At 50.7% G+C, this 12,295-nt stretch overlaps 1 protein-coding gene across 1 annotated transcript in view; it reads right to left on the reverse strand.

The window, feature by feature from the left end:
* Window positions 1-9,298, reverse strand: part of GBE1 (1,4-alpha-glucan branching enzyme 1) — a 182,242-nt gene extending 172,944 nt beyond the window's left edge. Inside the window, exon 1 of the mRNA XM_029082122.2 lies at window positions 8,690-9,298. Within this exon, the coding sequence (XP_028937955.1) occupies window positions 8,690-8,793 (104 nt within the window). The 5' untranslated portion in view covers window positions 8,794-9,298. The remainder of the gene's footprint in view (window positions 1-8,689) is intronic.
* Between the last annotated feature and the right edge of the window lie 2,997 nt (window positions 9,299-12,295).

Genomic DNA, 12,295 nt, shown 5'->3' on the forward strand with positions numbered 1-12,295 from the left:
TTCGAATCCCAGCTCTGCCACTTGTCGGCTGTGTGACTGTGGGCAAGTCACTTAACTTCTCTGTGCCTCAGTTCCCTCATCTGTAAAATGAGGATTAAGACTGTGAGCCCCACGTGGGACAACCTGATTCCCCTATGTCTACCCCAGCGCTTAGAACAGTGCTCGGCACATAGTAAGCGCTTAACAAATACCAACATTATTAAATTAATACCAACATTATTAAAGAAAAAGTTTCCAATACCAACACCTTGACTCTAGTTTGTTTCCCTAGTTGTCTCAGGTCCACACAGGGTATAAGTCCCACTGTCCTGCAGTGAACAAAGAATACACCTAGATTGTGGCAATTCCTCCCATTTTATAAACTCCCCTGTGTTGGGCAGCAGCGGCAAGAGAGACAGTCAAGGGTGGAGATGCAAAGTTACTGAGCGGAAGGAGGAAATGCTAAACCACTTCCGTAATTTCACCAAGAAAACTCTATGGGTACACTCCCAGAACGATTGCAGATGGAGGCAGGGCGTTCAGGGAGAGATGTGCCCATGGTGTTGCTATGGGCGGGAGACGACTCGACAGCAAAAGACAAGCTTGCATTATGGAGATTTTAATATGTTACTGCTTTGCATTGTTATTGTTCCACTTGTCTGTTCATCCCCATTCAGATGAGCCTCTTGTGGAACAAGGACCAGGCTGCATCTTTTGGCCTTGAATTACCACAGCACAGAGTAATTGGTCCATAAATGCCACTGTAACTAGCATTTTCTCAACCAAATGCTCCTAAAATAAGTCAAATTTCAAATATCACAACATTTATTTATAAAAGCAGAAGCAAGGAAAAGTTCACCAACCATATTCAATGAAGATGTCATAGTCTGGGGACTGTGAGTTCCTTGAGGACAAGGATCCATGGCTACTAGCTACTAGACTGTCCTTTCCCAAATGCATTGTAGGGTACCCTACACAGTAAAAATGCAATAAAAAACAATGAATGACAACTCCCCTAGAGCAAAGCCAGGAGTCCAACTGAGGCCCAATGAGTCAAGAGAAGTTTAGGACCATGCTTAAGATCAGGTGGGTTACTGGCCCAGGGTCCAGAAGAAAGGTAATTCTATCTCTGTTTGAGAAGGGGCTGAAAAGATTAGACTCTTCAGTCTTGACTGAAAAACTTTCAGTCCCGCGTCACTTCCGTTGCTATCCATATATTATGTTTATATTAATGTCTCTCCTCTAGGGCAGAAGCTCAGTTGGGCAGGGAACTCAACTACCAACTCTGCTGCACTATACCCTCCCCCAAGATACAGACTTGGAAGGGACAGGATGGACATATGACTGCTCCAAATTCCAAACATTCATTCATTCAATAGTATTTATTGAGCGCTTACTATGTGCAGAGCACTGTAGACTGTTGAAAGGAGTAGATAGAGCCAATATAGAAGGAGGGCTGCTGATAAAATCTGGAAGTTAGTAGGTTCAAAACAAACTAATGGACACTTCGAGGGGCAAGGATATGGAACTTGTTTAATATAGGCCGGTGTGCAAACTTGTAATATCAGAAGGCTGGGGAGTTTTGTTAAAATCCATGGATGAACGATCCATGTGTGCAGACCCGCAATACCAGAAGGTTGGAGAGTTTTGTTAAAATCAATGGTGAATAATCCACTGTGGGTTGCCAAAAAGGAAGAGCTGGATAGAAAGGGGAAACGACAGCTGGGGTACTAGACAGTACATAACCAGCTATTAAGATGCCTGTCCAAGGAGGAGCGGAGAAGCAGCATGGAAAGAGCCTGGGCTTCGGAGTCAGAGGTCATGAGTTCGACTCCTGGCTCTGCCACTTGTCAGCTGTGTGACAGTGGGCAAGTCACTTCACTTCTCTGTGCCTCAGTTCCCTCATCTGTAAAATGGGGATTAAAAGTATATGAGCCCCACGTGGGACAACCTAATTACCCTCTATCTCCTCCAGCGCTTAGAACAGTGCTCGGCACCTAGTAAGCGCTTAACAAATACCAACATTATTAATATTATTATTATTATTGAGGTGTAACAAATTCCGCCCAACATCCCATTGCCACAGTAGAGGACAGAATGAGGGTTACATGGTGTAATGGCAGTTTCCACGCTTTGTAGTCTGTCAAGATGCTTGGAGGATTTTTCCAACAATCGTATTTATTGAGCACTTACTTTACATAGAGCAGTGCACGAAGTCCTTGGTGAAGAGTCCAGTAACAGAGTTGGTAGACACATTCCCTGCCCACAATGAGCTTACAGTTTAGAGGGGAAAGCATTAAAACTCTGACAATAGATAATCTTCTGATTCCATTACCAACACGATAGAGTCTCAATTCTGGAATGCTTGCCCATTGGACATCAAGAGCTAAATGACATCACCAAGAAATGAAAAAACTGAAAATTAGGGAATTAAACAGTTCCCCCATAATAGTAATAATAATGGTATTTGTTAAGCACTCACTATGTGCCAAGCACCGTTCTAAGGACTGGGGTAGATATAAGTAACCAGGTTCTCCCACCTGGGGCTCACAGTCTTAACCCCCATTTTACAGATGAGTTAACTGAGGCACAGAGAACTGAAGTGAAACCGGGATTAGAACCCACAACCTCTGACTCCCAAGCCCGTGCTCCTTCCACTAAGCCACGCTGCTTCTCTATCCCACCTCTATCCCACCTTCCCCAACACCCCCACCACACACACACACACTTAGAGATTCTTGAATCAGACTGGGAAGCATCAATTCCTAAACTTGCCGCAACTCACAAGATGGTTTTCACAACAGTAAATATTCAACCCCAAAGTAACACCACCCTCTTTGGGCAAACGCCCCCAAACCACAGAGTTAACATGCTCCTCTCCAATGGCCAGAAAATATTATGTTCACAAAATCACTAAATAATGAACCCCTGAATTGTACAAAAAATAAAAAGGTCTAAAACCATTAAAAACCTTCAGAATTTCCATAGTCAAAAATCATTCCAAGTGAGATATTTACAATAAATATGCCACGAGGCAGGTCCATCTATCTTCGACATTCCCCCTTCACCCTGATGAAAATTCACAACGCTTGGTTTTTAGCAGAGTGAAAACGCTGGTTGTGAAATATACCTATCCACCACAAAGTCCTGGTCCAAAGGTAGAGAAAAAAAGCTTCAGGGAAAAAAGATATTTGGGGTCAGGGAACGTGTTTGCCAACTCTGTTGTAATGTCATTCATACATTTTTATTAAGTGCTGTGGGTGGAGCACTGTACTAAGTGCTTGACAGTACAATATTGCAATCAATTGACAATCAGCGTGGCTCAATGGAAAGAGCACGGGCTTGGGAGTCAGAGGTCATGGGTTCGAATGCCAGCTCTGCCACTCGTCAGCTGTGTGATTGTGGGCAAGTCACTTAACTTCTCTGGGCCTCAGTGACCTCATCTGTAAAAATGGGGATTAAGACTGTGAGCCTCACGTGGGACAACTTAATTACCCTGTATCTACCCCAGCACTAAGAACAGTGCTCTGCACATAGTAAGCGCTTAACAAATACCAACATTATTATTCCCTGCCCACAAGGAGCTCGCAGTCTCTGTTGCTGAACTGTCCATTCCAAGTCTCTGTCGCTGAATTGTCCATTCAAAGCGCTTAGTACAGTGCCCTGCACATAGTAAGCACTCAATAAATACTATTGAGAGAGTGAGCAGGGGACTGCAAACGGTAAACACTCGGTATCTGTCCCCCCCGATTAGACTGTAAGCCCATCAAAGGGCAGGGACTGTCTCTGTTACCAATTTGTACATTCCAAGCGCTTAGTACAGTGCTCTGCACATAGGAAGCGCTCAATAAATACTTTTGAATGAATGAATGAAAGTATGATTGATTGACATGCTTGCCACCACAAACGAGAATAGCCTCACCGATCTGGCCAAAAACTACGAATGGTATTTGTATACTCTATTATTACGCCTGGAAAAGTACAGTACGTTCCCAGAAAAGCAGTGTGGACTGGAGGATAGTGCACTGATCTGGAAGTCTGAGGATCTGGGTTTTAATCCCGGCTCCGCCACCTGTCTGCCGTGTGACCCTGCTCAAGTCACTTCACTTCTCTGCGCCTCAGTTCCCTCCCCTGTAAAATGGAGATCAAGACTATGAGCTCCACATGAGGACTGTACTCATTGTGAGCTCCAGTAATAATGTTGGTATTTGTTAAGCGCTTACTATGTGCAGAGCACTGTTCTAAGCGCCAGGGTAGATACAGGGTCATCAGGTTGTCCCACATGAGGCTCATAGTCTTCATCCCCATTTGACAGATGAGGGAACTGAGGCCCAGAGAAGTTAAGTAATAATGTTGGTATTTGGTAAGCGCTTACTATGTGCAGAGCACTGTTCTAAGCGCTGGGGGAGATACAGGGTAATCAGGTAGTCCCACGTGAGGCTCACAGTCGTAATCCCCATTTGACAGATGAGGGAACTGAGGCCCAGAGAAGCTAAGTAATAATGTTGGTATTTGGTAAGTGCTTACTATATGCAGAGCACGGTTCTAAGCTCTGGGGGAGATACAGAGTAATCAGGTTGTCCCAGGTGAGACTCACAGTTAATCCCCATTGTACAGATGAGGATTTTATAGTCACCCAAATGACAAGTGGCAGACCCATGACCAATGACTCCCAAGCCCGGGCTCTTTCCACTGAGCCACGCTGCTTACTTAGCACAGCGCCTGGCACATAGTAAGCGCTCAATAAAGAGGGCTGTCTGAACGATGGACGCCTAGTAAGGGCTTAGAGAAGCAGCATGGCTCAGTGGAAAGAGCATGGGCTTTGAAGTCAGGGCTCATGAGTTCGAATCCCAGCTCTGCCACTTGTCGGCTGTGTGACTGTGGGCAAGTCACTTAACTTCTCTGTGCCTCAGTTCCCTCATCTGTAAAATGGGGATTAAGACTGTGAGCCCCATGTGGGACAACCTGATTCCCCTATGTCTACCCCAGCGCTTAGAACAGTGCTTGGCACATAGAAGCGCTTAACAAATACCAACATTATTAAAGCAAAAAAAGGCCCAAAAAGCCGGCAAAATTGCTGAGTTGTGCGGTCAGAGGGGGAGGAGGGGAGGAGGGGGAGGAGGGGGAGGAGGGGGAGGAGGGGGAGGAGGGGGAGGGGGGGGGGGAGGAGGAGGAAAAGCACGCTGGCCTTAACACGTAGCCAATGGTGCCAACCGGGCGGGGCCGGTCCTTGGGGGAGGGGAGAGGACGAGGCATCGTCCGACTTCCTAGCTCCAACCCTGCCGCCTCCAAGATCGCCCTCTCCGGAGCGCTTACTACAGTGCTCTGCACGTAACAGGCGCTCCAACAAGACGAATGATCGATCGGCAGGGGAAGTGACCGCTCGTTCCGTTACACCCTCCTCGCCCAACCGCTTAGTAATAATAATGATAAGGTTATTTGTTAAGCGCTTAGGATGTGCAGAGCACTGTTCTAAGCGCTGGGGCGGATACAGGGAATCAGGTTGGCCCATAATAATAATGTTGGTATTTATTAGGTGCTCACGATGTGCAGAGCACTGTTCTAAGCGCTGGGGGAGATACAGGTAATCAGGTTGGCCCATGATAATAATAATAAAGTTGGTATTAGGCGCTTATGATGTGCAGAGCACTGTTCTAAGCGCTGGGGGAGATACAAGTAATCAGGTTGGCCCATAATAATAATAATGTTGGTATTTATTAGGCGCTCACGATGTGCAGAGCACTGTTCTAAGCGCTGGGGGAGATACACAGGTTGGCTCATAAGAATAATAAAGTTGGTATTTATTAGGCGCTTATGATGTGCAGAGCACTGTTCTAAGCGCTGGGGGAGATACAGGCAATCAGGTTGGCCCATAATAATAATAATGTTGGTATTTATTAGGCGCTCACGATGTGCAGAGCATTCCGAGCGCTGGGGGAGGTTGGCCCATAATAATAATAATGTTGGTATTTTTTAAGCGCTTACGATGTGCAGAGCACTGTCCTAAACGCCGGGGAGATGCAGGGTCATCAGGTTGCCCCACGTGAGGCTCCCCGTCTTCATCCCCATTTGACAGATGAGGGAACTGAGGCCCAGAGAAGTGAAGTGGCTGGCCCAAGGTTGCCCAGCAGACAAGCGGCGGAGCGGGGATTCGAACCCACGACCTCTGACTCCCCAGAGTCTCTCTCTTTCCACGGAGCCACGCTGCTTCTCGCTTAGCACAGTGCTCTGCGAGCCGTAAGCGCTCAAGAGATGCGATCGATCGATCGATCGATCGATCGGCCCGGGACGTCTGCGCCCCTTCTGTTTGCAGCCTCCTCTGCATGGCGCTCAATACAGTGCTCCGCAGCTAGCAAGCGCTCAGTACGATTGCTTGGTTGATAGGTAAAGGACGCATCTGATCAGTCTGTTGCAGTCCGCGCTCCGGCGCTCAGTACAGTGCCGGGCGCCTCCCCCTCGTAAGCGCTCAGTACAGTGCTGTGCGGTCCAGTAAGCGCTCAGTACAGTGCTGTGTGGTGCTCAGTACAGTGCTGGGCACCCCCCCCCAGTAAGAGCTCACTACAGTGCTGTGCCCCCAGTAAGCGGTCACCACAGTTCCGTGCACCCCAGTAGGCGCTCAGTACAATGTTGGGCACCTTTTAGGCGCTCAGTACACTGCTGCACACACGTTAAGCGCTCAGTACAGTACTGGGCACCCAGTAAGCACTCAGTAGTCCGGTGCACTCGATTAGCTCTCAGTAAGTATTCAATACAGTGATGCGCGCACCCCCCATAAGCGCTCAGCACAGTTCTGTGCACTCCTAAAGGCGCTCAGCACAGTGCTGTGCGCACAGTAATAGCTCAGTCCAGTACTGTGCGCGGCCCCCCCCATGTAAGCGCTCAGTACAGTGCTGCACGCCCCCCTTTAGGGGCTCAGTACAGTGCTGCGCGGCCCCCCGTTAGCGCTTAGTACAGTACTGCGGGCCCCTGTAAGCGCTCAGTACAGCACTTCGTGCCCCCCCGTAAGTGCTCAGTACGCTGTTGCGCGACCCCCCCGGTAAGCGCTCAGTACAATGCTGCGTGCCCCCATAACTGCTCAGTACAGTGCTGCGCCCCCCCCCCTCCCGGTAAGTGCTCAGTACAGTGCTGTGCACCCTTTAGGAACCCAGTACACTGCTGCACACCCGTTAAGCGCCCAGTATACTGCACCCGTTAAGCGCTCAGTACAGTGTCGTGCACCCTTTAGGCGCCCAGTACACTGCTCTACACCCTCGTTAAGCGCTCAGTACAGTACTGTGTGCCAGTAAAGGCTCACTATAGTGCTGTGCACCCAGTAAGTACTCAGTAGTCGTGTGCACTCTAATAGCTCTCAGTAAGCATTCAGTACAATCATGCACGCTCCCCATAAACGCTCAGTACACTGCCGTTCGCCTAAAAAGCGCTCCATACAGTGCTGTGTGCCACCTTCAGCGCTCAGCACAATGCTGCGGGCCCGCCATAAGCGCTCAGCACAGTGCTGTGTGCCCCCAGTAAGCGTTCAGCACAGTGCTGTGTACTCCCAGTAAGCGCTCAGTACAGTGCTGTATACCCCGAAGCAGCGTGGCTCAGTGAAAAGAGCCTGGGCTTCGGAGTCAGAGGTCATGGGTTCGACTCCCGGCTCTGCCACTTGTCAGCTGTGTGACTGTGGGCAAGTCACTTCACTTTTCTGTGCCTCAGTGACCTCATCTGTAAAATGGGGATTAAGTGTGAGCCTCACGTGGGACAACCTGATTACCCTGTATCTACCCCAGCGCTTAGAACAGTGCTCTGCACATAGTAAGCGCTTAACAAATACCAACATTATTAGGCGTTCAGTAGTCCTTTGCACCCAGTAGGTGTTCAGTACAGTGCTGTGCCCCAGTGGGCGCTCCGGAGTGTTCTGCAGCCAATAAGCAGCCAGTCCAGGGCCAGGCGCCCAGCAAATAGTCAGTCCAGGGCCGGGCATTCAGCAAACAGTCCTGCCAGGGCCGGGAGCTCAGCAAGCAGCCAGTCCAGGCCTGGGCGCCCAGCAAATAGTCCAGGGCCGGGCGCTCAATCCGGTGCTGTACAAGCAGCAGCGTGGCTCAGGGGAAAGAGCCCGGCTTTGGGAGTCAAAGGTCATGGGTTCGAATTCCGCCTCCGCCACTTGTCAGCTGTGTGACTGTGGGCGAGTCAGTTAATTGCTCTGTGCCTCAGTGACCTCATCTGTAAAATGGGGATTAACTGTGAGCCTCACGTGGGACAACCTCATGACCCTGTATCTACCCCGGCGCATAGAACAGTGCTTGGCACATAGGAAGCGCTTAACAAATTCCAACATTATTATTATTATTATCACCTTGTATCCTCCCCAGCGCTTAGAACAGTGCTTGGCACATAGTAAGCGCTTAACCAATACCAACATTATGATTATTCTCTGTGCCTCAGTGACCTCATCTGTAAAATGGGGATGAAAACTGGGAGCCCTGGGGGGGGAACCCACAACCTCCTCACACTGTATCCTCCCCAGCGCTTAGCACAGCGCTTGGCGCCTCGTAGGCGCTTAACAAATGCCATTATTGTTATCATTCCTTCCAGGAAGCGTTCAGTACAGTGCTGGGCAGCTAGTAGGTCTGGCTGCTGAGCGGGGGGAGGAGGGAGGGGGGAAAGGATCAGCCGGGGAGGGGGATCGGCCCGCCCTTCCGCCCTCCCGGCCGCCCTCCCGCCGCGGTACCTGCGCTGGAAGTGGGAGGCGAAGGGGCGCAGATAGGGGTCGCTGTCCAGCAGGAGGGGCAGCTCCGGCACCCACAGGCCGTCCTCGTCCCCCGACGCCGCCATGGGCCTGGCGGCCTCCGGCCCGGCCCAGCCGAGTCCCGCCGAGCCCCGCCGAGCCCGGCCCGAGCGGAGCCGAAGAGGGCGGCGGCGGCCCGGGTCTCTTTAGAGTCCCCGCGGGCGGCCCCAGCCGAGTCCGGCCCGAGCGGAGCCGAAGAGGACGGCGGCGGCGGCGGCGGCCCGGGCCGCTTTACAGTCCCCGCGGGCGGCCCCAGCCGAGTCCGGCCCGAGCGGAGCCGAAGAGGGCGGCCGAGGCCCGGGCCTCTTTAGAGTCTCCGCGCCCGAGCGGAGCCGAGCGGAGCCGAAGAGGGCGGCGGCGGCCCGGGCCGCTTTATGGTGCCCGCGGGCGGCCCCAGCCGAGTCCTGCCGAGTCCGGCCCGAGCGGAGCCGAAAAGGGGGGCCGAGGCCCGGGCCTTTTTCTAGTCTGGGCGGCCCGTGTGCAGAGGGGACGGGACAAGCCAGGACCGACCCGGCCTCGCCCCTTCTTCTTCTTCTTCTTCTTCTTCTCCTCCTCCTCCTCCTCCTCTTCCTCCTCCTCTTCCTCCTCCTCCTCCTCCTCCTCCTCCTTCTCCCCCCTCAGTTTCCCCGCCCCCTCACTACAACAACAACCATCACCACCAGCAGCGGGGTGACGGTTAAGCGCCTACTACACAGCGGGCGCTGGGTTCGAATCCCGCCTCTGCCACTTGTCAGCTGGGCGACTGTGCCCCAGTCACTTCCTTTCCTCTGGGCCTCAGTGACCTCATCTGTAAAATGGGGATGAAGACTGGGAGCCGATCTGTTGCCGACTGGTTCATTCCCAGCGCTTAGTACAGTGCTCTGCACATAGTAAGCGCTCAATAAATACTATTGAATGAATGAATGACCCTGCACCTACCCCAGCGCTTAGAACAGTGCTGTGCACATAGTAAGTGCTTAACAAATACCAACATTTTTGAGCGAAGTGGCGTGGCTCAGTGGAAAGAGCCCGGACTTGGGAGGCAGAGGTCATGGGTTCGAATTCCACCTCTGCCACTAGTCAGCTGTGGGACTGTGGCCAAGTCACTTCTTTTCCGCTGGGCCTCAGTTCCCTCATCTGTAAAATGGGGGTGAAGACGGGGAGCCTCACGTGGGGCAACCTAATGACCTTGTATCTGCCCCAGCGCTTAGAACAGTGCTCTGCACATAGTGAGCGTTTGACAAATATCAACATTATTATTATGACCCTGTATCTACCCCAGCACTTAGAACAGTGCTCTGCACATAGTAAGCGCTTACCAAATACCAACATTTTGAGAGAAGCAGCGTGGCTCAGTGGAAAGAGCCTGGGCTGGGGAGTCAGAGGTCATGGGTTCGAATTGGGCCATGTCAGCTGTGTGACTTTGGGCCAGTCACTTCACTTCTCTGGGCCTCAGTGACCTCATCTGTAAAATGGGGCTGAAGACTGAGCCCCAGGTGGGACTACCTGATCACCTTGTATCCTCCCCAGCGCTTAGAACAATGCTTTGCACATGGGGCTTAACAAATACCACCATTATCATTATTATTATCACTTTGTATCTCTCCCAGCGCTTAAAGCAGCACACAACAAATAACATCTTTTCTTTATTCTTACAAGTTAATCGGGTCGGACCCGATCGATACCCGCCCACGGGCCGACGGTCTTCATCCGCATTTGACAGAGGAGGGGACTGTGGCCCAGAGAAGGGAAATGACTCGCCCAAGGTCACACACAGCAGACCCGTGGCAGAGGGACGGGCGGCGTTGCACTAAAATGAATCAGAAATATTCAATTCTACATCCCTATTCTGTCGCACCCATTTTAGGAAAAACAAATCATGGCATCCTGCTACTCATTCATTCGTTCAATCGTATTTATTGAGCACTTACTGTGAGCAGAGCACTGGCCTAAGCTCTTGGATAGTACAATTCAGCAACAAAGAGAGACAATCCCTGCCCACACCGGGTTTACAGTCTAGAAGGGTGGAGACAGACATCAAAACAAGTAAACAGGCATCAATATAAATAAATAGAATTACATTCATTCATTCAGTCACATTTATTGCGTGCTTACTCTGTGCAGAGCACTGTGCTAAGTGCTGGGCAAGTACAATCGGGCAACAGAGGCAATCCCTGCCCAACAACAGGCTCGCAGTCTAGAAGCAGGGAGACAGACAACATAACAAAACAGGTAGACAGGCATGAATGGCATCAATATAAATAAATAGAATTATAGATGTATACACATCATTAATAAAATAAATAGAATAATATATACATATATACACAAATGCTGTGGGGCGTGGAGGGGGCTAGAGCAGAGGAAGGGAGTAGGGGTGATGGGGAGGGGAGGAGAAGCAGAGAAAAGGGGACAGGAATGTATATCTGTATATACATAATATAGATATATATGTAGCAAAACAAGTAAACAGGCATTACTATAGAATTATAGCTATGTGCAAATGTACACAACTGCTGTGGGGAGGGGAAGGTGGTAGAGCAGAAGGAGTAGGGGCAATGGGGAGGGGATGAGGATCTGAGGGGATGACGATCTGAGGAAACGGGGGGTTCAGTCTGGGAAGGCTTCCTGGAGGAGGTGACTCTCAGTAGGGTTTTGAAGGGGGGAAGAGAGCTAGTTTGTTGGATGTGAGGAGGAAGGGCGTTCCAGGACAGCGGGAGGACGTGGGCCAGAAGTTGACCGTGGGACAGGCGAGAAAGAGGCCCAGTGAGGAGGTGAGCGGCAACAGAGGAGCGGAGTGTACGGGGTGGGCAGTAGAAAGAGAGAAGGGAGGTGAGGTGGCAGTGGGCAAGGTGATGGAGAGCTTTGAAGCCAAGAGTGAGGAGGTTTTGCTTCGTGCGAAGTTGATAAGGCAACCACTGAAGGTTTTTGAGGAGGGGGAGGTGACAGACCCAGATTATGTGTAGAAAGATAATCGGGGCATCAGAGTAAAGTATAGACTGAAAAGGGGAGAGACAGGAGGTTGGGAGTGGCTTAGTGGAAAGAGCCTGGGCTTCGGAGTCAGAGGTCATGTGTTTGACTCCCAGCTCTGCCACTTGTCAGCCGTGTGACTGTGGGCAAGTCACTTCACTTCTCTGTGCCTCAGTTACCTCATCTGTAAAATGGGGATTGACTGTGAGCCTCACGTGGGAGAACCTGATGACCCTGTATCTACCCCAGCATTTAGAACAGTGCTCGGCACGTAGTAAGCGCTTAACAAATACCAACATTATTATTATTATTATTAGATCAGAATGGAGGCCGATGCAATAATCTAGTCTGGATATTACAAAAGATTGTAATAGTAATGTCGGTATTTAAGCGCTTACTACATGTAGAGCACTGTTCTAAGCGCTGGGGTAGATACAGGGGAATGAGGTGGTCCCACGTGAGGCTCACAGTCTTCATCCCCGTTTTACAGATGAGGGAACTGAGGCTTAGAGAAGTGAAGTGACTTGCCCACAGACACACAGCTGACAAGGGGCAGAGTCAGGATTCGAACCCATGACCTCTGACTCCCAAGACCATGCT

The sequence above is a fragment of the Ornithorhynchus anatinus genome, chromosome 17 (assembly GCF_004115215.2).
Source record: "Ornithorhynchus anatinus isolate Pmale09 chromosome 17, mOrnAna1.pri.v4, whole genome shotgun sequence".
Classification (NCBI taxonomy): Eukaryota; Metazoa; Chordata; class Mammalia; order Monotremata; family Ornithorhynchidae; genus Ornithorhynchus; species Ornithorhynchus anatinus.